The sequence below is a fragment of the Armigeres subalbatus genome, chromosome 1, assembly GCF_024139115.2.
Source record: "Armigeres subalbatus isolate Guangzhou_Male chromosome 1, GZ_Asu_2, whole genome shotgun sequence".
NCBI classification, from domain to species: Eukaryota; Metazoa; Arthropoda; class Insecta; order Diptera; family Culicidae; genus Armigeres; species Armigeres subalbatus.
Window position 1 is genome coordinate 146,684,955 of NC_085139.1, and position 26,313 is coordinate 146,711,267.

The 26,313-nt window shown below is 37.5% G+C and overlaps 4 protein-coding genes across 7 annotated transcripts in view; 1 reads left to right on the plus strand and 3 right to left on the minus strand.

Moving 5' to 3' along the window:
• The window catches only part of LOC134205215 (phosphofurin acidic cluster sorting protein 2), an 84,657-nt gene extending 78,268 nt beyond the window's left edge, over nucleotides 1-6,389 (minus strand). For both annotated transcript variants that reach the window (XM_062680263.1, XM_062680262.1), the window contains exon 1: nucleotides 5,194-6,389. In XM_062680263.1, coding sequence (XP_062536247.1) covers nucleotides 5,194-5,303 — 110 coding nt within the window. In that variant the 5' untranslated portion in view covers nucleotides 5,304-6,389. The remainder of the gene's footprint in view (nucleotides 1-5,193) is intronic.
• Nucleotides 6,390-9,621: 3,232 nt separating this feature from the next.
• LOC134207171 (peroxynitrite isomerase THAP4-like) lies at nucleotides 9,622-11,327 on the plus strand. 3 transcript variants are annotated; one of them, XM_062682894.1, is made up of 3 exons: nucleotides 9,622-9,781; nucleotides 10,521-11,044; nucleotides 11,108-11,327. In XM_062682894.1, exon 2 carries the CDS (start codon nucleotides 10,523-10,525, stop codon nucleotides 11,003-11,005), a length of 483 nt encoding a protein of 160 aa, XP_062538878.1. In that variant the 5' UTR covers nucleotides 9,622-9,781; nucleotides 10,521-10,522; the 3' UTR covers nucleotides 11,006-11,044; nucleotides 11,108-11,327. The 3 variants fall into 3 exon arrangements, with proteins under 3 accessions (XP_062538878.1, XP_062538892.1, XP_062538887.1); XM_062682908.1 differs by lacking the exon at nucleotides 9,622-9,781 and adding an exon at nucleotides 10,199-10,348; XM_062682903.1 differs by lacking the exon at nucleotides 9,622-9,781 and adding an exon at nucleotides 10,276-10,413.
• On the minus strand, nucleotides 11,030-26,313 carry LOC134207159 (uncharacterized). Its single transcript, XM_062682884.1, has 3 exons — nucleotides 25,628-26,313; nucleotides 11,361-11,493; nucleotides 11,030-11,289 (listed from the first exon to the last, which is right to left on the minus strand). The coding sequence occupies exons 1-3, from the start codon at nucleotides 26,211-26,213 to the stop codon at nucleotides 11,040-11,042; spliced, it is 969 nt and encodes a 322-aa protein (XP_062538868.1). The 5' UTR covers nucleotides 26,214-26,313; the 3' UTR covers nucleotides 11,030-11,039.
• LOC134207151 (uncharacterized) lies at nucleotides 22,113-23,034 on the minus strand. The gene is made up of 4 exons (XM_062682875.1): nucleotides 22,882-23,034; nucleotides 22,677-22,790; nucleotides 22,466-22,615; nucleotides 22,113-22,348 (listed from the first exon to the last, which is right to left on the minus strand). The coding sequence occupies exons 2-4, from the start codon at nucleotides 22,771-22,773 to the stop codon at nucleotides 22,215-22,217; spliced, it is 381 nt and encodes a 126-aa protein (XP_062538859.1). The 5' UTR covers nucleotides 22,774-22,790; nucleotides 22,882-23,034; the 3' UTR covers nucleotides 22,113-22,214.

A 26,313-nucleotide genomic window follows, 5' to 3' on the forward strand; every position in this document is an offset into this window, starting at 1 on the left:
ACAAACAAGCTTCAGAATCCATGAATCACTATGTTGGTCTTTTAGACCTCCAATATCTGAACTCATGTATGGCGCCGTAAATATTCCGGGAATGTTATGATTTGTATATACTGGTATATTGATGTCCCATGGGGTTTTTACAACTAACACACACGCCCAGGATCCTATGATTCACTCTGTTGGCCTCGTAGACCTCCAATATCTGAACTCAAAAATCGTTTGGAGTACCGTAGATATTCTTGGAATGTTTCAATTTTCATATACTGCACAATAGGAAAAAAGGAGGTATTTTTGGCCAAAATTATGAATCCTGCAATAAATGGTGGTATTATTCATAAAAACATAGATAGAAACGGAAAATATTTTTTTCGAGCCTTTAATGGGGTATGGTACCAATTTTCGGCATAGTATCGATTTTAGTCATATTCTACAAAACCAACGGAATTTTGTCACTTTTTTGGCTTGCAATAAGCCCGCTTGATGCTGGATAAAATACTACTGGTCATATAAAGGGTTTTACTGTATATTCGTGTCACAGACAAATGGACGCAACACAGTTTTCCTAAAATGATCAAAAAAGCACTATTAGCTTCTGGTTTTGAAAATTAACTGAATAAAACTTATTAAACCAGCAAAGGAGAGTAGAACAGATTCAATTAGCGTCATATTGTGACATCAACGAAATGGAATTTCATTTATTTGATATTTCCATACGATTTCTTTCATAAATATAAAAACGTATTGTGGCAAGGAGTTATTTAACACACTACTCATTCACTACTTTATGACACGTTATGGTTGAATCTATAATTCGCTTCTATCATGTAGTAATGTCAAAATTGTAAATTTTGAACCCCTTCCCTTCTACTGCGTGACGCTTTTTAAGTGTTAGTTGATTTTTTCTCGAATTAGGCGCAACGTTAAGACATAACCCTCCCCCTTCAAATGTTATGTAAATTGTGTTCGTCACCATTTTCAATTGAAGTGGCATTATTGAGTAACTCAGATGAAAATTGAAAAAGAAGAAGTTTACCAAAACTCCTGATTAATCCCCCTAGCGGTAATGTTATCTTTCTCGTACATTATAAGAAAATGTATTTTGGCCATAACTTTTGAGCCCATAGTCCGATCCAGCCTATTTCTAATAGGGAGCAATGGAACAACGATCTCTGACGAATGAAACTCGTTGCGAGTAAATCGGTTGAGTGTAAGTGCCTAAAAAATAGTTAAGATAATTTTTGCTCACACACATACAGACATTAACATACACGTACACACAGAAATCACCTCAATTCGTCGAACTGAGTCGATCGGTATACAACACTATGAGTGTTTGGGCGTTCTTTTTAATGCTTTTGGAGCAATCATATATCTTCTACGTATATTTAGTACACGAGAAAGGCAAAAATAGGCATTTTTAAAAAATCATGTATCTTACAAAGTTGTGTATTTGGGCAGATTTTTATTCATGGTCCTCAAAGCTTAAGCGTTCAATAGTATAGTGCATGATGTTTTACTGCGGGGTATTGCGGGGTACCAAACTGTTTTGTTCGTTAAAAACTGCGTAAAATATGCTTTTACAAAACTACTTAAAACTAAATTCTGGACGGAGCTATTATTACATTATCAAGCCTATTGCATAGATCTGTTTAAGAGCTTTGTAACGATATATAAATATGTTACTTTTGAGACGAAAATATGGCAAAGCTGGCCGTTTTCCCAAAAAACGTAAAAATATCATTTCTAGGAGGGGCTAGTTTGAACGCCCCCCACCCCTCCCAAAAAATCTAAAAAATAAAAACCGTCCTGATTATAAAAATATAGGTTATAAGCTGTGTATTCATCACATTTTACTCGCTCAAATCGAAAATTGGCCTTTTGGTAGTTTTGGCCACTCCTTTATATGGGGCTGTCCTATTGTGTACTGGTGTAATGATGTCTCATGGGGTTTTTACATCTAACACATAAGCTGAGTTGCCTCCCGAGCAAAATCTGAAAACATAATGAGAGCATATAGAAAACATATTTTGATATTGATATCAAATCGAAATCATAATTTGTTTTCAAATATGAATCATCATGACTGATTACATATTTTGATCTCATTTTGCTGTTGATTTCTGAATTGTATGATCTGACATCAAACTGTGTACTTATTTTGTTATCGGAACCAATATCAAAATTAGTTTTCGATTTGCTCTCATCGACAGCAGGAATAGTTTTCGATTTGATGTCACAGTAAGATTTTTCTGCTGTAGCTTTTGATCTTTTAACCGTTAAAACGACCAAAAGGGTATCAACCTGAGTTATCAAAATTAGGCGATTTCACAACAACAAAATTAGTTATCGATTTGCTCTCAAGCTTTGCTCGGGCTTTGAATCACTCTGTTGGTCTTGTAGACCCCCAAGATCTAAATTCAAGAATGATTTGGAGTACCGTAGATACTCTGGGAATATTGTATTTTGTATATACTGGTGTAATGATGTTCCATGAGGCTTCTCCAGCTAACACACAAGCTCGGAAATCAATGAATCACTCTGTTGGTCTTGAAGACCTCCAGTATCTGAACTCAAGAATGACTTGGAATACCCCAGGAACTCTGGGAATGCTGTGATTTGCATATTCTGGTGTAATGATGTCCCAAGGGGTTGCTCCAACTAACGTACAAGCTCAGGACCCTATGAATCACTCTGTTGGTGTTGTAGAACTTCAAGATCTGAACTCAAGAAAGGTTTGGAGTACCGTAGATATTCTGGGAATGTGGATGTTTTTATATATTGACATAATTACGTCCCATGGGGTTTTTACAACTAACACACAAGCTCAGGAACCTATCAATCACTCTGTTGGTCTTGTAGGCCTCCAAGATCTGAACTCAATAATTGTTTGGACGTAGATATTCTGGGAGTCTTGTATTTTGTATATACTACTGTAATAATGTTCCATGGGGCTCCTCCAACTATTACACAAGTTCGGGAACCTATGAATTGCTCTGTTGATCTTGTAGACCTCCAATATCTTAACTCAAGAATAGTTTAGAGTACCGTTTATGTTTTAGTAACACTGCGATTTGATAAAAAATAGTTTAATTATGTCTCAAGTAGCAATGCCAACTTCAAATAAGGATTGAGGCCCCGTAAAACGCTTTGTTGTTGATGAAGATCATCAAGATCTGAATTCAAGGAAGGTTTGGAAGCCCTAGAAGGCCTAAAAAATTTTTTTACCCTATATTTCTACTTTTTGATGGTTTGCATACGTTTTTGAAGCAGAATGTCCAAAATTTATGTTGAAACACGACGAAAAAAAATCCGGATTGAATCGGTTAAAGGAACCGTGATGGTGTTCGACTTTTCGTCACTTTTGAATTAACCTAATGAATAGGATTAATTTTTAATGCACTTCCATAAATCATAATAAAAAATGCGATTTTGTATGTCCATGAGTGAAAAATACCAAGCCACGTGCGTCCCATATTAAAAGTATCCGCATAACAGTCCCACTAAGAATTTACATGACCTGATTGCACAAAACTATACTATGTTTCGATCAAACTAAATCGCTTCACGGTAATCTACCGAATGATGAACAACTCAGCCAAATTTCAGCAAGATACGATTATGTTTCAATTGATTAGATTTTTTTAAAGTTTCAGATGAAAGATGCGTTTTGAAACTTCAATGGCTTTTATCTCAGTATGCGAAAAAACGGTATGGGACTGATATGCGAGTTAGGCAGTTAGACGTGCGGTAAAATGCGCGGCTACAAGCAAGACAATGCTGAAGATGACTGAATTCGATTTCCATTAAAATACCACATACGACTACAAAAGTACGGAAAAAGCTTGATTTCAACAATCTCCAGAGCTGCGTCTAATATAGCATATACGAAAACCATAAGCCTTCGTAAAAGGGATAAACAGATCCTGTCGGTGCTACTGGAAGTCTTCCACAAATAGCTGTTTCAAAAGCCTACGGTATGCCGTTTGATCTTTTCAATCATTAAAATCACGACGCTTTCAAGCTTGTATGATTTTATTTATGTTATTAGGTTATTCCATAAATTATGACATTTTTTGTTTGACTCAGATTCTATCCTAGACAATTGAACCTTCTACCACAATTTAAACGATAATTCCACGAACAAGTACAAACATATCACTCGATTTTATAGCATTTGGAGAAAGTGATCAACGACGTAATCATCGGTGGATTCGCCAATGCTCGAATGTGTGAAGTTTGCGGCATTTTACGTGATCCCATTGCAGCAACCACTTCGCTTCGCTGCGGTTGAAATTTGGACGAAAATACGAACCTTCGCGCGCCAACAACCTGCGTTGGTCGAAGAGACCATCACCGATCATCGCTGCCTGCCACTGCTTTTGCCGACGCGCCGTCGACACATGCCGCCCGCCAGACACACACGCTGCAAGTGGTCAATGAACCAGTTGAAGTGAACCGGGGGCTATTTGGTGCTTCCGGATGATGCGGTGCGATGGTTGAACAATCTGCTATTCGCATTATTATCATAACAGCGAACAGCGAAGCTGGGTGGATTGAGTCAATGTGGTTGCGCAAAAAAAAGAATACTGTACATGTACAGAAACGATTGAAAATGCAAATTATTCTTATAAACGAAGCTTTTGTAAGTGTTGTTGTTTTGTAAATGTTGATTTTGTTGGCAAAGCACCAATCTGGACCACGAAAAATAGAAATAAATAAACTTTGTTGTTTTAAAAGAGTCTCATTATCAAACGCTTTATCTACTTTTCGATACTTTTAGGCGAATCAATTATGTACAACCATCTACCCATCTTTCATTGTTTCATTTCTGCCACCAGCTGTTCAAGTATTTCTTACGATCTATTGTATAGATTTCATCGAAGGTGATAATAATCTCAAGGTTGAGTAACAAAATCCCTCAAAAAGGTATTTAAAAATTATGTTTCGAATTATTCTACATCCTATATATTGTTGAAACAGTGAATTCTCACCCCTATTTGACCCACTGTATGTCGGTTCAATCATTCTTTATCTATTAAACTGAGCTTATGATAACCAGTAACAGATAACAAACATGCTTCAATTTAATTCGGAAGAACCTTTTATTTTCGCATTTCCTGATAATCAAATTGGACTTGTCTTTGTCACATACATATTCAGAAATGAAGGCGCTGTTGAAATCATTGCACTTACCTTGGAATGCAATTGGATGGTGTTCGATCGACTTCCCATGCGGCAAACAATTTCATCGGGACCGGCTTGGTCATGGCCATCCTTTCGAATTTCGCAGTTTTGTCGGACATTTTCGCACCTGCAGTTCACGTACAATCCTAGTAAGCTGGGATTATTTCTTTTTTCCTAAATTCCCCACTGCTCGGAGACTAGATACTTAAAACATTGGTCGGCAGGCCATACAGAGAAAAACATCCGAGGCGGCGCGGACTGGTGTTTGGAGCAACACTATGGCAACCAACTTATACACTCGTACTGGCAAATTTACGTCGTATTTGAATACATTCCACCACTTCGATAATTGGTCGAGAAGAGATTTTCGCTCAATATTTGCAAATAATTCTGCACTTCCTTCCTGCACCAGCTTTTCATCTGTAGGCACAACACACCGATCACCCGCGAGGCCGACACGACGCAATGAACGCTTATCGCGGAGATCCGCTTTCTATGGGGCGTAAACCAACATCAATAGCAGCAGGAGCCATCATTAATGGCGCTGTAAATAATGCCTACTGTGATTGCACAAAAACTAACTACGGAGGATCAACACTTCCAGCTACTTCTGAATTACTTCTTGCGAAAAAGGGGCACCAGTAGGCCTGGAGATGAGCATTTCGATATTTTGGGCCTCCCTCTAGATGCAGAAAAGTAGGCGGTGGCGCACTTAATTTTCACTCTCTCCAGTTACACCATTTTTTCCAAAAACTTTTACTTTTCAGTCGAACAATTACATTTTATTCTACCATTCTTCTCTTATCAAGTGATAATTTTAGAATCACCAGCTTAAAATATTTTTTGTTCAAGCTATTTTTTCACAAGCAACACACAGATTCCTGAATCAAATTTCTTCTTCTTCTTCCGTAACCCCTAGGCCAGCGATTAAAAAATATTTTACTCCTGCCTGCAGGTCATTCTCCCGTTGCGGCGAAACTTGAGCAATCCATCACACAATGTTGCACAAGACCACTTTTTCGGGAAAACCCGTCACTTCACCACAAATTTGCTAGAATTTCATACAAAAAAGCGACACACTCTTCTTTTTCACGGGTGCAGTCACCACAAAAGAGGGTTCCGCTAGCAATCTCGGTGCCTGCTCACTCGATTCCGTTCAACGTCGTCGAGAGGAACATCCGAACACAAAGAAAATCAAACTGCTTATGAATGAACACGAAGCCGAACCCTGCTTGCTGCCTTTTCCTTTCCAATCGTCAACATTGATGCCATTTTTTTTATTACTCGTTACTTTTGTTCAAATAGGAAAACGATATGTTGGAAATAAAAATTTTATTTCCATTTAATGGAAAAACATTTTCAACCTTCTCCAAGATGCTTTAAACGCGATTTTTTGGCAAAACAATTTCTTAAAAGGAAAAGCTATTATAACGATTTTGCTTGAATTTCGATAGGTTGCATTAGAAAGTTTCAAAAATTAGAAAGTATTCTCAAAATATTCTACCAATCTCGAAACAATTTGGAGTACCGGTTTGGACATTTTATATCAGCGACCTAAAATCGAAACTTTATCGAAACTGAATCATGTTCATTTCATAGTTCGTTTGTTAAACCTTTAAGTATCGATGAAGATCGCACGATTTTTTAGAATTGATTTTATGCATCTTCTTCCAACTTCCAATCTTGATCAATCTTTATTTGACCCCAAGATTAATCAATTTATAATTATTTAAACATACTAAGTTATATCATCGTACAGTAGATATTATAGAATTGCAATACTATAAAAGTTCGATGTAGTCAATATTTTATTCCCCTGATCATGCTTCTATAGAAGTTATATAAATGAGGCGTCACTTTTACTTTAAAATTGAAAAATCTCGTGTGTAAAGACTGAACATTTGCTTTTATTGTACCTATATGTTACTAATAGCACTCAACGAAGAAAAAGAAGCACGTAATAGCGAATTTGCGGTATTATACACATGCATCACCTGAACAAGAAGATAATAAAAATTATTTAAATTAATATTTAATATTGGACGAAAAGATATTTTAGTTACTAGATAAAGATTGTCGCTACTGTTCCCTTTGTTCTGCTGTCCGAAACATGTGTGGTACATACCTGTCAAATCGTATGGATTTTCCTTCTTTGACATTTAGCTCCCCTATCCTCGCCAGCAAAAGATGTTCCGGACAGCGACGACAGCGACAATCTTTATCTAGTAACTAAAATATCTTTTATTGGACGCTATCGAAACCATGAACTTCAATTTGTGGCAACACTGAATATTGACACGATCGCAAGATCCGCAAACGTCCGAACGGTACGAACGAACTAAACAAAAGAGAAGAAGGAATGACACACGCAATGACTTTCAAGGCCTTTTCATGTGACAGCTGACAGATTCGCATTTTTTGCTTTTTTGCTGATACAGTATCCCCCCGCTTATCCGGACCAGAGTCTATTATATAGAGTTGCGCAAAGAGGATCTTCTTACACTTATTCTGAACGATCTTCTTGTTATTCTGTTTGCAACTTTCATTTTTGTTCAACCCTTAAAGTGACTTCACGGGAGTGTTCACTGCTAAAGCTTTTTAATTCGATAACCAAGTCACCCACGGAGTGCAAACGCGTGAGTTTCTTGTTGCTACTTTTTTGGGGGGTGTATTAAAGTTTGTTTAAGCTGTTTCTAGGACAAATCTAATACATTTCAATTCATGCGTTTTAATTCGCCATAATAATCATTAGGCGATAACAATACTTCCGCCTTACCAACAAGCATTTGTTTACTTTGCTCGATAGGTAGACGGTTTGACAGTTCAATAGGTAGATTTGGCTTCACTCTTTGCGTAACTCTATATATAATAGACTCTGATCCGGACCTCTCTAGTCCGACGACTCGTTAGTCCGGATCTCACTAATTCGGAATTTTCCGGATTAAAAAGTATCAACACCCATTTAAACACATTATGCTGTCAGTTTTCAAATTTGTGCTGTGATTTTGTTTTGGTTCGTTTGTATGGATTTGACAGTCGGATTAACGAGAGAAACCCCGATAGTCCGGCCATACATTTGTCGGATCAGCGGGGGTATACTGTACTTGCATTGGTTGTATGCAAACTGGCTTCATCATTTGCATGCAATAAAGCATCGGTGCTTTCACATGCACGGGTAGATCCGGTAGATCAAACTTTCTAATTTCTGTAAAGGAATACATTTTAATATCTCAGATTTTGATGTTATGTGACCAACATTTGAAAAGGCGAACAAAGTCATGTCCGATTGCTATTAAGTCAAACATGTTCAACCACGGGGATGACAAGCTACGCCATCTTTGTCACATCTTTTCTGAATCACCAATACAAGTGCACTGCGAATGCAACATAAACATTTGCGAGGGTGAAAATGATATAAAACGAACAAAGGCATAGACAGTACCTTGTGCAACTAGCATTCTAAATAATTGAGCAAATAAGTTGACCATTCTTAAGTTTGAAGCATGGAATCGAGTGTAAAATTGTTCTAATTGATAATTTGTTAAATTTTTCTCTATTTTCTTATGATTGTATCATGTTGCATTATTGAGTGGTATGGGCGTTTTGCATCATATTCTCCTGTAAAAACGTAAACATTCAAAATTCACGCACATACTATTGCAAATTAAATCAGTATTGGAGTAATTTGACACTGGGGGATAAATTTATCCCCCAAAAAAGAACAAACAGGCAAACCTGTCAAAATCCATAGTAAAAAAATTGGATGTCGCTCCACTGTGTTCAACTTTTGGCAAGTCAATTGAATTCAACTGAGTTGTTCAATTCACTTGCCCTGTCAAAACGTAGCATTAGATTACGCCTTTTGTGATAATAAATATCATTATTTTAAGGAGTAATTTGATGCCAATCCCCATACATTCGATTTTTTTTCTAATATTTAACAAATAATTAAAAATTTCGAACTGAGTTTTTTCGAAATTGATTTATTTTACGGGATTATAGTCTTTTGAGGTTATGATAAATATCGTGTTGAAGTGAAAAGAAAATTGAATATTATGAAGATGGGCATCAAGTTATTCTTCATCATGATATTTATCATCATAAAAATGTATTGTCATTAACAAACAAAAAATACATGTTTAATGTAGATAATCAAAAGTCTTATAGCCTATTCGGATTACGCCATTTATCGTAATAAATGTCGTGTTGTAGTGGAGAAAGAAAATTTATTGAATGGGGATTGGCATCAAGTTACTCTTCATCACATTTTTTTATTATAATAAATGGCATAATCTGAATAAGCTATAACCTCGTGGTTTGTAGTCATGTTCAGTAAATATTATTTAAATTATTTTGTGAATCACATCTTATTCCTTGATGTGGAACGATTGTCATCATGATTCATGACATTTTTATTCTTCTAGCGCATTATATGTTTACGTTTTAGTTGTAGGATCTTTTAAAACGCTAAGCTAGATATACGACGTTTGAGTTTTTTTTTACTTCTTCTGTTTTGCTTGCTGCGGGCTGGCTTGTTTTGTTTGTTTGGAATTTACATTTCGCAATAAGTTTGATTATTTTAATCAGATCAAATTAGGTAACATTCAAATACAATAAATAATGTTTTCATTCATATTCTCTCTATTAAAATATTCACATTGCGTTTTGCCTTTCTCTTACAACAAAGTTGTGCCAAAATTCTAGTAAACCCATACACTAGATTCTGTTTTTACGCGATTTACATTTTCTCAATTTTCTACTCATCCTAAATGTTTAACGCATATTAATTATCATGTGATTTTTTTTATTTATTCTGGATTTTTTGAAACATGTTGCGAGGATTTTGGTGGTAAATTGAAGTCACACGATCAAAAATACGAGCGAAAAAAAATCGTGTAAAAACAAAATCCTGTGTATTTTATATTTAGAAGGCCTGCAGACCCATAGTGTTGTATATATATATCAATCGACTCAGCTCGGCGAACTGAGCAAATGTTTGTCCGTGTGTGTGTGCGTATGTGTGTATGTGCGTGTGTGTGTACACATGAGATAAGAAAAACATTAGCCAACTTTTCAAATAATCCTCAACCGATTTTCTCGCATCAGGAGACAAAGTTTAGTTGATCACTATCGAATTTGATAACGACCGGCCAAAAACTTCAATGTAATAAAGAATAATATGGAATTTCCTTTTGGTTACAACTATAAAGCGCTTGTAAACGCCGTAGGGTAGACAATTATTGTTAGAAATGTATCACGCTAAGGCAAAGTGGATAAAGACATCATCACTGCTAGGTGGCTTAATTACGGTTTTCTTTCTAACAATTTGTCTACAGATATGGCCAAGATTCACGAAGCTCTGAAACCAATCCAGTGGCTTATTGGAACATGGGAATCGGTGAGTGCGAAAGGTCACTTTCCAACCATCAAGGACTTCGTCTATTCTGAAACACTGAAATTTGAATCCCTCGGCCAACCGCTTCTCAACTATGAAGCCCGGTCACACAACACTGCGACGGGAGCTCCAATGCATCTGGAGAGTGGTTTCTTACGAATCAAACCAGGAACCAACCAACTGGCTTTCATGATATCTCATAATTTTGGCCTTGTCGTGCTGGAGGAAGGCACGGCCAAGGAAAACGAACTCGAATTGGAATCGAGATCCGTCGGTCGCATGTCGTTCGCAAAGGATCCCTCAGTGAAGGCTCTTAGGAAATTCTACAAACTCAATGAAGACGGTACGCTGGAAATAAGGACTGACATGGAAACAACAAACACGGCTATGACCAATCACTTAGTTGCCGTTTATAAAAGAAAATAACTTAACGTTTAATCACTTTAATTATTTTTTTATATCATGGTAAGTAATAATAACTATATCCATCCGGATTTCGCGTAATGTACCACTGCGAATTATGTGCAGGAATGTGGTGAGGAATGTTGTTATTGGAATCCGTATCCAGATATGTCGTTGACGCAATTGACTGAGGCGCTGAAGACGGCAGTTCGTATGATGGCATATCGTAGCAGTAATCCAGAGGATGAGTTGGGGGTGTTGTTGAAAGCAGTTCACTTCGCAGATGCTGAATGTATTGGATAGCAAGTCTGAAAATAAAAAGTAATCCTATATTTTACGTACCCAACATACTTGTAATTAATTTATTTCGAATACCAACCTAAGGCACTCGATCTTGGAATATTTTTTCCCAGAAGGTTTAGTGTGCGGTAGCTTCGAGCGAAGCAAATCGAAGGCACGGTTCATATCACGCATTCGCGTCCTTTCGCGATCACATGCTGTTTTTTTGTAATCTATATAAGAAAGAAAGGATCGAAAACGAATGTGTTACTATTGGTCAAAATCTATATACATAAAAATGAATGAAAATGAAAATGAAATCTGTCTGTCTGCACCTTATAGACTCCGAAACTACTGGACCGTTGGCGTGAAAATTTGTATGCAGATGTTTTTGGGGCCGGGGAAGGTTCTGAAGATGGTTCGAGACCCCTCCCTCTTTTGGAAAGGGGGCTTCCATACAAATAAAGTAGCTCGAGAACTAACCAGAGAATAAATCAATTTTAGGCGAAACGAAGTTCGTCGGGTCTGCTCTCTGCTAGTGTATATATAAAAAAAGAATACTGCAGCAATCTGAAAAGGAGACGTATGCGCCATATTACAACTTACAGGTTTTCCATTTTTCTGTTAAAGGGCTTGTTTGTACAAACGTTGTGTTAGTCTGAAATGTGTGTGTGTTAATATTAATATAAGATAAATAAATCAGTTTTATACTCATCCTCACCATGGTGAGAAGTCGCCGTAACCCGTCTAATTAAAATTAAATATCACAACGGAAAATGGGTCCTGCCCGTGCGCGAACAGGGCTCGATAACACAATTTTTAGAAAATGTCGTATACATCACTTTTTCAGATTACGGTAGCCTAGCGTGTATTTTCTTGAGCTTTTCTGGTGTATTATGAAATGTAATGAGAAAAACACATAAGAGAGAGCACTTTTGGCAAAATAGATAAATTCAGTTGTTTCTATCAATTCACATTTATTTGCATTCAATTTAATGCATTTTTTGAAAAAAAAAATCGTTTTTGATTTTTTTTTCTAATTGGGCCATTAAGGAAAACAGTAAACAGGTCCCTCAACTCATCGATACACATTGCCGATCAATTCGTATTGTGTCGTGGCTCATTGTGGTGAATTTAAGATTAAGTGTGACTTCAACCCTTCGGGTGTTGCTTGGACATTGGATCATTCCCAAGTAACCTAAAGTTCCCTTAAGAGTACGTTTTTCGCTTAAGCAGCTCAATGAAGCTGATTAAGCGAAAAACGTACTCTTAAAGGAACTTTTGGTAACTTGGGTTGTTGTTTCCTCTGTCCAGATAATAAACTCTCCACTTTGGATCAAGAACCAATTTCTTGACAGCAAATCTGGCACAAAAGAAATGCTAAGCTGTGTGGATGTTTCTAACACAATGATTCCCAAATTGCCGCATTTTCTATCTATCATATTCTGCGCTTCGGTGCATTTTTCAGCTTCCTATCAGTCATTTTTCTATTGCTGGATAGAGACGCAGAAGTTCCTAGTCTACAAAAAAGCTAGGAAGCGTGACATTAGTAACTACTGGGACATTACTTCATTGAATGCTGTTTCAAAACTGTTTAAGCTGGTTGTCTTAGATCCAATGCAGTATCCAGCACTCATAAAAATATGCACGTTCTGGCAGTGCCAGTCCTGTTGTAGTGAGGGGTCGCGGTTAGTCGACAACTAACAAGCTTTTCCGGGATGATTTTCTTGTTCAAGACACTATATTCTTACAAAAATACTTTTCTAGTTATTTACCTTGAAGAGAAAAAAAGAAAAGGAGCTTAGGACATGCTGCGTCCACCCTCGTGGCATCAGACGTGAGGTCAATCTGCTATGAACGCCTTAGATTAGCCATTTGATCCTGAGTCCGCCAATTTGATTCTGCGTCCGCCCTCGTGGCATCAGACTAGAGATCAATCTGCTATGAACGCCTTAGATTAGCCATATTGTACTCAATTTGATCCTGCGTCCGCCCTCGTGGCATCAGACGAGAGGTCAATCTGCTATGAACGTCTTAGATTAGCCATATTGTATTTAATTTGCTACTGTGTCCGCCCTCATAGACGCAAGCGAGCGTTCAACCCAATTCTCACACCTCAGATCAACAAAGAGACTGTGAAGGTAATATCGGTCTTTAGTTGTAGTTGTCCCGAGCTTGAACAGGGACACTAACCTGCCGGGGCAGAAGGGCCAATGTTACTTCAGTCGGTCGGGCACTCAGGATGGCTCCGAGCTTGAACAGGGACACTGGACACTGAGGGAAACTGCCGGGGGAGAAGTATCATTTTTTCTCGGTTCAATCAGGGAACTCAGGACAACGACTTGATGCAACACTGCATTTCTTCTTCACTACACAAAACCGTAGAACTTTGGAAACCATTATCTTTTTCTTAAATTTGAAACCCGACTTTTATACGGTGTGAAAATTAAACTGATTTTATTGATATGCTCTACACAATGTTGAGGTAATGAAAATTTTCTGATCTCCAATATTCTCCAGGGCACCAATGGAACTAGCCTGTAGGGGAAGGTGGGTAGACTTGATCCCCGGGGAGACTTGATCACCCCCTGTTTTATCGAGAACTAAAGTAGTTTTGTTCTAGCGTATTTTTTAGTATAGATCCTCTAGACAAATGACCTTTATGTGGTGAGTTATTTTTTGGATTGACAACCTTATTTATTCTGCAGGGCGGTTTGTATGTTTTGACCAGAGTCTATTATATATAGAGTTACGCAAAGAGTGAAGCCAAATCTACCTATTGAACTGTCAAACCGTCTACCTATCGAGCAAAGTAAACAAACGCTTGTTGGTAAGGCGGAAGTATTGTTATCGCCTAATGATTATTATGGCGAATTAAAACGCATGAATTGAAATGTATTAGATTTGTTCTAGAAAACAGCTTCAAAAAACTTCAATACACCCCCCAATAAAGTAGCAACAAGAAACTCACGTGTTTGCACTCTGTGGGTGACTTGGTTATCGAATTAAAAAGCTTTAGCAGTGAACACTCCCGTGAAGTCACTTTAAGGGTTGAAAAAAAATGAAAGATGCAAACAGAATAACAAGAAGATCGTTCAGAATAAGTGTAAGAAGATCCTCTTTGCGCAACTCTATATAATAGACTCTGGTTTTGACCTTCCACGCAACGATTTTTTTATTGGCCACGCAAAATTTGAACAACTTTCCAAAACAATGACCAAATGCTTTCGTTTTTTCACAACACAAAGCCATAAATATGCTGAATGATCTGTACTGATGAAAATGTCAACATTCCATCAAAGTCTTGGGATATTTGGATTTGAAGTTATTGCCTCAATATGGGGACACTTGATCCCCCGTTAGTCACCCATACACAAATTTGGCGAAAAAATTCAAAAAAATATAAATCTGTTCTTAGGCTTCTAATTTTTTGTAGATTTGACGGATTTGATGAAGGGTTGTCAGGAAAAATTATTTATTGCTTAGATGTCATAGAAAGGGAATCAAGTCTCCCCAAATTTTAAAATTGCATGTGCTGTCGAATTCAATAATAAAAATCGCTCATGTATACGCACAGCAATTCGATAATTCCGCGTATTTTGAAGGGATAATATTTAATAAATCTGAGGGCACCTTTCAAATTTTATTAAAGCAAGTTCTTAGAGAGGGATCAATTTCCCCCGAATATTTTCAAAGTCGATTTTTGACATCACTACATCAGTAAAGTTAAATACTATATTTCTTAGAGAGTGTGGAAATCGCGTATGTTTATTTGTTTTTGGTTGTTATAAATCGGAAATCAGAAAAGGGGATCAAGTCCACCCAGTCTCCCCTAACAGTATTATTTTTGAAATCGGTCTGACGAGGATGGCTCGGGATTTTCGTATTGTCGCTGTTCATACTTTCCCATCCGGTCCATCATTAATCTTCGCCATAACACATGGGCGTAGCCAGGATTTCGATTGGGGGGGGGGGGGGGGCACATTTTTTAGTTCTTCTAAATCGTAGTTTTATAGTAGCTTTATAAAAACACATGAATATTAGTGCTTGGTACTTTTTCCTTCTAAACTCCAAACACTTTGAAACCAAATCCACAACCAACAGTAAGGGCTGAATCTCAACAGCGCGTTGCGCGTCAGTGTTGAAGTCAGCGTTTTGTACTAAAACGTAATGCCAATAAACGTAACGCATTCACGCCCGGCTTCTTCAGGAATGCCTCCAGCAATTTCTTCGGCAATGTCTTCAGGAATTCCACCATCAATTTCGCCGGGAATTGACCGAAAATTCCAGCATTATTTACTCCAAGAAATCCCCCACGAATTCTTTTTTAAGTTCTGCAGGGAATTCTTCAGATAATTCTTTCGTGCTGTTTCTCATAAAAAAATCTGAACAATGGCACCGTGGAATTCCTAAGAATATTCCGTGGAAATTCCGCAGAATTGCCAATAAACATTCCTGAGAATTTTGCGAAAAATCTTCGAACTTCCTGTGTAAATTCCATTTTTCTTTCCGTGAAAGTTTCGAATAATTTCTTGTGAAAATTTCAAAGAATTTCTCTTCCACCGAAAATTTACACAGAAATTAAACCGAAAATAAAATCAACAATGGAATTTTTGGAGGAGTTCCCAGATTAATTGCCAAAGAAATCCAGAAAGAATTCCGGTGGAAACTTCAAGATTTCCACTGGACATCCTGCAGGAGTTTCTTCGAAAATTCCTCCGGGAGTTCCTCCGGGAATTCTTCCAAGAGTTCAACCAGCAGATCCTCCAAGAATTCCTCCAGGATTTCCTCCGAGAATTATTCCGGTAGTTCTATCGGCAGTTCCTACGGGGGCTCTCTGAAAATTCTTCTGGGAATTTCTCCAGAATTTCCTCCGGGAATTATACAGAAATTCCTCCAGAAGCTCCTCCGAGAACTTCTCTGGGAGCTCTTCAAGGAATTCTCCGGGAGGACCTCTGATGATGATGATGGTTCAGCTACATACTCCTACAAAGGTTTCAGCTAGATGAGATTTGTCTATACACACTTAACTCATTTCACCGTATTCGGTAAATTTTACCGAAATCTCAACAGCAGAACTGTTTGGTAATTTATTTTACAGATTTTTTGTAATTTTTTCCATTGCTCAACTGTCAAAATCACCGAAAATCAATTAAATTATTTACCGAACAGTTCTGCTGTTGAGATTTCGGTAAAATTTTACCGAATTCGGCGATTTATTTTAAGTGTGTAAGATGAATTATCCAAGATTTTTTCCGAGAAGTCTTCTGGTAGATTCACTGGCAGTTCCTCCGGAGGTTCATTCAAAAATTCTCCTGAGAGTTTCTTTAGAAATTCCTCCGGGTGTTCCAACAGTAGCTCTTCCAGGAGATCATTCAGGCTTTTTGCAGAAAATCATTTAGACTTTTTTTTTCAGAAAATTAGCTGGAAATTCCTCCACAAGTTCTTCCGATATTTTTTCTGGGAGTTCCTCCGGGAGTTCTTACGGGAGCTCCTCCGGCAGTTCCTACGTGAATTCCTCCGGGAGATCCACCAGCAGTTTTTATGAGCATTTCTCCGGGAGTTTCACCGGCAGTTCCTTTGAAAAGGAACTCCCGGAGTAATTTCCGGAGGAACTCCCAGAGGAATTTCTGTAGGAATTCCCGGAGAAAGTATCAGAGGAATTTTCGGAAGAACTGTCAGAGGAACTCCCACAAGCACTTCCAGAGGAATTCTCACAAGGTAGTAGTGAAATAATTATTGGAGAAGTTCATGAAGGAATTTCTGGAGAAATATCAGAAGAAATTCCAGAAAAAATACCAGGAGGAATTAATGCAGAAATTACCAGATGAAATCCAGAAAGTATTCCCAGATGAATTACTGTTCTTTGTTTGTTCTGAAGAAATTCCTGGAAGAACTCTTGGAAGATATCCTGGAGGAACTCTAACATTAATTTTCAAATGAAATTCTGGAGTAAATTCCGAGTGAAGTCTGGAAAGAATTCTAGGACAATTTCGCGGAAAAAATCCCGGAGAAATTCCTGAAGGAAGAGAAGAATTTCCGGGGAAGTACTTGGACGAATTCTTGGAGAAATTCCCAAAGAAATTTCTAGAGGAATTCTTGAAAGATATTCTGAAATAATTGCAGAAAGAATTCCAAAATGTAATTCTAGAGGATTTCGCTATTGAATTTATAGAGGTATTCCCGGAAAAAGTCCTGGAAGTTATCCCGGAGGAATTTAAGGAAGAGTTCCTGGAGGAATGCCCGGAGCAGTTTCTTATAGATTAGCAGATGAAATTATGGAGCGAAATCGGAGGATTTCCGTCATAAATTACTGAAGAAACTTCTAGTGGAATTTCGGGAGGAAATTCCGTATGTATTCTTGGAGGAACGCTAGAATGAATTCCTGAAGGAAATGTCGTAGATTTTCCTGGAAGAATAGCCTAAGAAATGTCTAGAAGTAACTGAAGGGAAGAAAAAAAATTTTAAGAAACTTCCACATGAATTTCCTAAAAAAAATAGTTGGGGATTTCTAGATAAGGAGAAATTACAATTACAGGAGAAGGATTTTCAAACGATTTTCAGAGGAATTTGTGGATAACTTTCCGGAGGAATTTAAAAGTTCCCAGGGGAGCTTCTAGAAGGATTTCTAGGAGAATTCTTGAGCCCGAAATGTTTCGAGTTGTTTTGAAATTTCTTATAGTATGGATCCTGGATACCCTTATAAGTTTTTTTGGGAATCTTTTGAATTTCAAAAACCTATTTCTAAATATGATTGGATCGTAAAGTGCACATGTTTAAGCGAATTCATTTCAGTACACGTTCAATCATTCCACCATTTAGTTCAATCATTCCACCATTTATTCCACCTGCCCCCTTTGGCTACGCCCTTGCGCATAACACCTCTAGGCCAGCATCCACGATTTTTTGGTCCACGATCAAAGCCAAATCACCTACTGCAAAGTCCTAATACTTTTGGTTATCTCGCCAGTTTTTGTTGCTTCATTAAATTCGGCTGGTAAGCCGACACCCATTTAGACCAGAAATGATCGGCAAATATTTGCGCATTCTTATAAGCTGCTCTACAATCCAAATTGCTTTCTTCGAAATCGTGATCATACTGCATGTGGTTATTTCTTCCAAGTAACAGGATGTATCGAGATATTGGTTCAGGAGCATGAGGGTCATTTGAAATTTTTGTCAATGGTCGATTGTTGATGATATTCATAACTTCACATAAGATAGTACGAAGAACTAAATCCGTGGGATGCCTTTCCTTCAACATAGTTCCTTCTACATAGTGCATAGTGCTACACCTCTCACGCTTAGAGTTTCTTCAATTTGCTGCTGCTAGAGTTCCTTAGTCAATTTCTTTAACTCTTGATTTGCACCCGTAAAGTATGTACCGTTATGCTGCTAACTTCATCGGAAAAGACTCAATTTGAACACGTTTATACCACATGTTTCTTGTAAACTTCTTTGCTTTTTCGTGATAGGATTTTTCTCATTTTAGGAGAATATCGGGCAAAGTTATAGTATTTTCGTTTTCATGTACTTGATGGAAGCTGCTATCTCCACGTGAAAATTCACAGCTTCCACAGACGACAAAGTAACACATTCCTGTTTTGGCCATTCACTCGAATGTTGGCTTTAAAATTCCGGACCATGCAACCATGTCCGTCATGTTCGCAAATTTAGACGATTTCATCGCGAGATCTGCAACGTTCAAATTAGTTGGAACCCAGTTGCACATTTTAGTATTTTGTCCGTTTTCTTTAATTTTGGAAACTCGAGAAACTATAGGCTGCATGTTTCTCTTTCGTACAAAGTCATGCTAAACATATTTAAGAATCCGTCCAAAAAATAAGTGGAAGACATTTCAATTTCTAGCTCAGTCTGTATCATTTGACTGGAAAGCACACATCCTTGCAATAATTGAATTATTCAAGTCTTGGAACAGTTTGTGACTTCAAAGGAGCAACAACAACGTGCTTTTTTCAGTTATTTTTCAAGAGCACTTCATTTTCAGCACTGTACAATAATTATTACGCCAGATTTGGTGTTTTGGAAATGAGAGAAGTAAAACATGTAGTAAATTTGATTTTCACCACGGACCTAATTGTAAAATCACATGTACATATTATCGGGACCCTCCTTACTGCCGTAATCTGGAAAAGTGACGTAACCGCCATTTTACAACATGCATGTTCTCCATTTTTCTGTTAAAGAACTCGATGAGTAGTACTCGTTAACACCATTTTTGGAAAATGACGTATACGTTACTTTTTCAGATTACGGCAGCTTAGCCGTGCGGTAAGACGCGCGGCTACAAAGCAAGACCATGCTGAGGGTGGCTGGGTTCGATTCCCGGTGCCGGTCAAGACAATTTTCGGATTGAAAACTGTCTCGACATTCCTGGGCATAAAAGCTTCATGATAGACACATGCAAAAATGGTAACTTGGCTCGTTAAGCACTTCCACAGTTATTAAACCTCACAGTTAATAACTGTGGAAGTGCTTAATGAACACTAAGCTGCGAGACGGCTTTGTCCCAGTGCAGTGTGGGGATGTAATGCCAATAAGAAGAAGAAGAAGAAGAAGAAGAAGAAGAAGAAGAAGAAGAAGAAGAAGAATAAGAAGAAGAAGAAGAAGAAGAAGAAGAAGAAGAAGAAGAAGAAGAAGAAGAAAATGAACATATTATCTTAATTGAGAATGTATTCAAACTTCCGCTTACTTGACACTCAATAGGACAAATGAGACCTAAACTAAAATGTTGGACAATCTCAAACTGCTGAGAGAATGTATAAGCCTTTTAGCAATTCGTTTATTTATTTATTTGTATATTTTTTTATCTGACTTAGTAGTCTACATGAAGACTAAAAACTAAAGATTTGTTATTCGATGTAAAATCGCAGCAAACGTTGCCGAAATCCTGAAACGCTGATGTCGAAATCGAATTGTTAAAAAAAATACCTCCTCATGCGCGGTAGTACGCTTTTGAGGTTTTTTTTTTACTACTTCTATAAAAAACATTCTTCATGCCTGCCGTATCCTAACGGAACTATCAATTCTATACTTTCGCCTCTAATGCTATCATGAACATGTACGTCCAAGTTTGGAAGATGATATTAGCATTTCCATATCATTGAAATTTTTTACTATTGAAAGTCCCGCATAATTGTGAACCATAATTGGATGATTCCTCAGATCATTGATGACTGTATATTATGATATCCCAACTGTTGTGATTGCTGTCTAAACATATGATAAACTAACCATCTCATAAATGGTCTTCACAGTATGTTATATTGTGTTTGGCGAATCAAGTATATGGGTAATGGGCGGTTAAGTATAATTACCATATAAAAACGTTCATTTTTCAGTACATATTTTTCGATGCACAATACATGGTTTGGTTCATTTACAATCTCTTTTTCACAGATAAAACAATATGGGATGTAATCTGTACATGGTAGAATGATAAAAATAAAAAAATACGCGAACCATATCTCTTATTTTTTATTAGTAGTGAAAGTATTAAATAAATTCCCCTTGTTTAATTAAAATACACCATATTTTCATAATTTATATATGTTTTATTAAAGTAAATCCGATGTATTCATGAAGTACGAGAAAACAATAGCACTTTATACTTTATTTTATACAGCAATCAAATAGCACTTCATACTGTTTTTTTCTGCAGGGAGCCTGGAAAACCGCCATCCTCATCTTACAACGTTGACTGCAAAAAACGAAGAAAAGAAATATGCTTATGAAAAACATTGCAGAGTGTAATGTATTCAAAAAGAACTTACCCATAAACAGTTTTTACACAAATATCAATTTGAATTTCCATTGTCTCGAACGAGGTCTAAAACTGATGGATGAATGGAGGGATGAATCTGGGAAATAATCAAGAAAATTATCGAGGAAATTATATTGTATTCATCATTGATCAAAATTTAAATTACTATAATATCATTACCAAGGTCATTACTTACCTTCCTTAGAATTTTTGGAGCAAAAAGCAATTGAATAAACCGATGAAAAACTGATCGTAAAATAATACATGACGCTGTTTCGATCGAAACTACAAACATGGCTGCTCCACGGAAAAACAACTCTGCCTTATTTCGAAATTTACCCACTAAACCCAGAAAACAAACACCTATCGTATGTTTATCATTGAACGATATGATTGGTTAATGTATTCGTGGAATCACAATGTTGCTGAATCAGTTATCAGTCATACATAATTTTTTATCATTTTAGGTATTTCAAAATACAATCAAACACGGAGCATAAAAAATTGTAAAATATCAATAAATCATAAAATTATTATATATGGCATTGTAGATTAAAAATGTTGTACAATTTTAATTCTAGATAGATATACAATCATACTTCAAATTGATTGTGATATGAATAGTAACCATAATGGATAATTCATATTAATGGTAGTAACCGTAATGCAAAACGTTTTCAATTATGCGGGGTATTTTTTTTTTTTCATAGGAACCCATATTTTTTGACGCCCCGATTTTTTTTTAAATTCACATAAAAAAATAGTAAAGGCGCTGGAAACTTGTTTTGGCATGATCTTATGAATCAACACACAGAAAGAAAAATCATTAGTAATAATAAAAAAACCGTTGGTTAAAATAAAAAGTTGCATTGGTTCTTTTTCGTAGAGAGTTGCTTATTTTCGGAATAAAAGTTCGTCTACTTTTAATTCAATCAAGAGTATATTAGTTATCCGCTGCTCTAGAATTAAAAGTTTGAACTTTTAAAAACAAATTGTAAATAACTGTCAAATAAAAAAGGTACACTGTTGAAGTTAAGGTGTTATTTTTGTTCAAATGACGGTATATTTCGTATATTTTGATAGCATTTCTTTGAAGAATCATAAAAGAAAGAGAGCTTTGTAAACCGAGACACATTTTATTAAACAAACTTGATTAATACAAATATTCTTTCACATGCATAGCGGGTTGCAATTATGTTTTTTCGGGAGCTGTTTCTTCTGACTGTTCTGGTAGATCCGACGATGACAGGTTTCGAACCGTGCTCCATATTTACTGATGGCCAGGAACACAAATAACAGTTGCGCTGGAACAAATCGTATGAATAAAAATTAATATGTTTATGCATAAAAAAAACTTATCGTCGGATGGAATAGGATAAAGCTTTGTATGATTAGACGGGAATAGAGAAAAATGTACTTACCTGTACTTACTATCCAACGCTGAGGACAACAAGAGGAGTAGGGTATATTAGTCAGTAATGCTATACCGCGGAACTTAAGCTGACGCAAAAACTCTCGCACGGGAGGTTGAAAGAAATCCTGACAATGTTTCCGACAATGTTTGGAAAAATCTATAATTGTACAAAAATGAAATCAAAATTACTGAATAAACACTTGTTATTGAAAATTTACCTCTTTTTTGTCCCTGTTGTGTGTTACTTTGCGTGGATTTCAGTGGGCAATATACTAATTCTGTTCCCGGTCTGCCAGAGATCGTCATCGCCTCCATGGCAGTACTTTCAAATTCTACGGAAATTTTAAAACATGGGTAACATTATTTGTTTATCCACGGATTTACATTCTCATAACCATATGCCTACAAACTTTCAAAACCTACCTTCCGCTCAATACCACATTTTCCAGCAATCAAAAATTCCCAAATGTTATATGAAACTTCTGGAACTAGAATAAAACTATAGAAATTACGAAATTTTTAACGTTTTTAAGCTCGCTCAGAAAATGTTTTGCTTTCGCTTTATGTTTTGGAAAATTTTACACACACAAACTCAAATCAAATCTTTTTTTCGTTGGGTGTTTGACAGTTCTATATTTTTTGCACTGAAAGAAAATACTTTTAAATTTACATTTTAAACAGCACAAAAATACTTTTAATTTGAACAGATAACTTTTACAATAGGGAAAAAACCTTTTATTTTCAAGAAAACAAAGCGACTTTCAAACATAAAGTTCAAAACATTTAATAAAACCATTTTTGTGTTTTGTGTGCACCAACCCAATTCTTCAGGACGGTCACACTGTAGCCCATTTTCTATTTATTTTTCGATTTTTCAAATGGTTGAGGTTTCAACAAAAAGGGGTTCTTTGGGCCTTCAATAACCTAAACATTAGTTGAGACAATGAAACAAGATAAAATGTTTGATGTTTAAGAAACGCAATTAGTTAGATTGATGTGACCAGCAAGCGTCCTGCGAAACGCGGTTTAGATTAGTTTAGATTAGTTAAGTGCTATTGAGTTATTTTCTCCTGCTCGAGAAGATAGGTTACAGAATATGAGTCATGTTCGAGATTTGAGCCAAAACGGTATGATTGTGAATTTTTTTATAGATCCTGTACACCTCCGGTGGTGCGAAGTGCCGACTTGAAGGATCTCCATCCTGAGCGTTGCCCGGCTATCGCTTTAACCTGTTGCCAGGTTAGATTTCGGTCGACTTCTTTTATTTCTTTATTGAAGCTTCGCCGTCATGAGCCTCTGGGTCTGCCTCTGCTGCGATGTCCCGCTGGGTTCCAGTCTAATGCTTGTTTACAGATTTCGTTTCCGCCCCTACGTAGAGTGTGGCCGACCCAACCCCACTTCCGATCCCGAATTTCTGTTGCTATCGGCCTCTGGTGACCACGACGATGGAGCTCGTTGTTTGAGAACCAGTTGTGAGGCCACCAGGCCCAAATTATATACCGCAGGCATCTGTTAATGAACACCTGCAGCCGTTGAGTGTTCTCCACTGATACACACCATGTTTCGCTAGCGTATAACAACACAGATTTCACGTTAGAGTTGAAAATTCGTATTTTGGTTCGTTCACTCTGTTTGTTTTTTTTTTTAGCTATTTCTTAAACTCGCAAAGACAGCCCTTGCTTTCTTGATCCGTGCGCCTATGTCGATCTTAGTACCGCCGTCTGACGTTATTTGGCTACCAAGATATTGGAAGCTTTCAACATTCTCCACTGGTTGCCCGGCTACGGTGAAACTGGAAGGAGTCACCGTGTTTACATCCAACGATTTGGTTTTGTTGACGTTGATGACTAAACCTGCCGAAGAGGAGCGCTCGGCAGATCGTTGAGCTTACTCTGCATATCAGAGCGCCGTTGCGCGAGGAGTGCAACGTCATCATCCAATTCAAAGTCGTTTAGGTGCTCCATGGTTATAGGCTGCCATAACAGCCCGCGGTTTGGTTCACGGTCAATCGCAGCTACCAGAATCTCGTCGATTACGACGAGGAACAGTAACGGTGATAGAATACATCCTTGCCTCACACCAGCTACGACCCGGATAGGGTCGGACAGGACCACATTGCGCAGCACTCTACACGAAAAGGCCTCGTACTGTGCTTCGATGAGGCCAATGATTTTCTCAGGAACCCCCTTGCGTCTCAGGGCGCCCCACATATTCTCGTGATTGAGACGGTCGAAAGCTTTTTCGTAGTCAATGAATACCAAGTAAAGGGACTCTTGGAATTCGTTGACCTGCTCCAGAATGATACGGAGCGTGACAATATGGTCCACACAGGATCTTCCGGCACGGAATCCGGCCTGCTGCCGCCGGAGAGTCGCATCGATCTTCTCCTGAATCCGGGCTAGGATAATTTTGCATAGAACTTTGAGAACGGTACACAACAACATAATGCCTCGCCAGTTATCGCATACAGTCAGGTACCCTTTCTGGGTACCTTCACTAAAATATCACTATGATTGTGAATAGTTCCCAAAACTACATTTTACAGCTGGATGAGTTTTAGAGCGATATTGAACTTTTTCTAAAAAATTGGAACACTCAGCCCTCAACATATGGCTTGTGATTACGCGATGTAGTCCACACACTATTTGAACATTGAACCACAGACAAACAGACATAACACTCGTCAAATTTCCATCGTTCACTGAATTACTGGTCAATTCAAATAATTATTAGTTGGCCAATTGATCACTTGTGGCGCGCGCATCGGATTTGCTCAAGTTTGACGTTTACTCACTACCGCCATCTGGTTCGTGATTTGCCCAACTAACTGAAATCAACAGATGTCGTTAGTGTTTGTACGACGATGAATTTGATGAGTAAATGTTCAATGTGTTATGTCTGTTTGTCTGTGATTGAACATTAATTGAGCAAAATATGATTATGAAAAGACATTTCGATTGTTGGTTTTCCATTACAGCACACTTATAAGTGTTTTAAATGAACTTGCTTGAGTGCTATAATGATCATTATAACACTCATTGCTAAGATATGGAAAAGTAGACTGTTTTATCACTCAAACACAAATTGTAAAACTTGGTATTATTGCCAAAAAAATGCAAGATCTAGTCCATCAACCATTGATAGCAATTTTCTGAATTGCATTCTATACCTTTTTCCATTTCGAGAGCTCGCTTCTTCCAAACACTGGTTTCGAACTGTATCAAGGACTCTGAGTTTCCTGCACTTCTAAGTAACACACTTGCTCCGGGCGATCCATAACTGCCCGACAAAGGTGAATTCGCATAATTATCACTACAGTACCCGCTGCAAGTTATCCCGGCGGTTCCTTTCGGATCATTACTTCTCGCTTCTACAGCCTTCGAAATGTCTATAGTGACCACTGGTGAGGTTTCTTCAGTGGAATTAATCTGAAGCAGCGCTTGCGGTGGCGAAAACGTGGATTGATTTACTTTCAACGCACTTTCCGAAGCTAAACTTGCATACATGGATGTACGATTGGATGAACGTAAGACACGTGGATGGATGTTTTCGTTGCTCATCGTTCTAACACTTTTTCCTCGAAAGGACACACTTTTAAGTTCTTCTGATGGAAGTCGATCTACATGCGTTGCACTGTTCGATGCTGTCTGGTGTTCGTTACCACTGTCCACCTCGACGTCCAGCGAAGAATTGCTGGTCGACGGGTAGTCATGATCGTTACTCAGATCGATTGGAATTAAGTCAGCAATATTCATTTCTTCCACACTGTTTTTAATAAACAATAAGTGTATTATCGTACTGGGTGATGATGATGTATACACGGAGGGTACTAAAACCTCATTTGAAGAATGAAGA

Coding starts and splice junctions, on each gene's coding strand:
- LOC134207159 (XM_062682884.1), bottom strand. CDS start 26,213: ATGAATATTGCTGACTTAATTCCAATCGATCTGAGTAACGATCATGAC. Junction 11,494..25,627: donor AGCTCTCGAAATGGAAAAAG/GTATAGAATGCA, acceptor TTTCTTATATAG/ATTACAAAAAAACAGCATGT. Junction 11,290..11,360: donor TCCAAGATCGAGTGCCTTAG/GTTGGTATTCGA, acceptor TTTTATTTTCAG/ACTTGCTATCCAATACATTC.
- LOC134207171 (XM_062682894.1), top strand. CDS start 10,523: ATGGCCAAGATTCACGAAGCTCTGAAACCAATCCAGTGGCTTATTGGA.
- LOC134207151 (XM_062682875.1), bottom strand. CDS start 22,773: ATGGAGGCGATGACGATCTCTGGCAGACCGGGAACAGAATTAGTATAT. Junction 22,616..22,676: donor ACAACAGGGACAAAAAAGAG/GTAAATTTTCAA, acceptor GTACAATTATAG/ATTTTTCCAAACATTGTCGG. Junction 22,349..22,465: donor GCGTTGGATAGTAAGTACAG/GTAAGTACATTT, acceptor GATTTGTTCCAG/CGCAACTGTTATTTGTGTTC.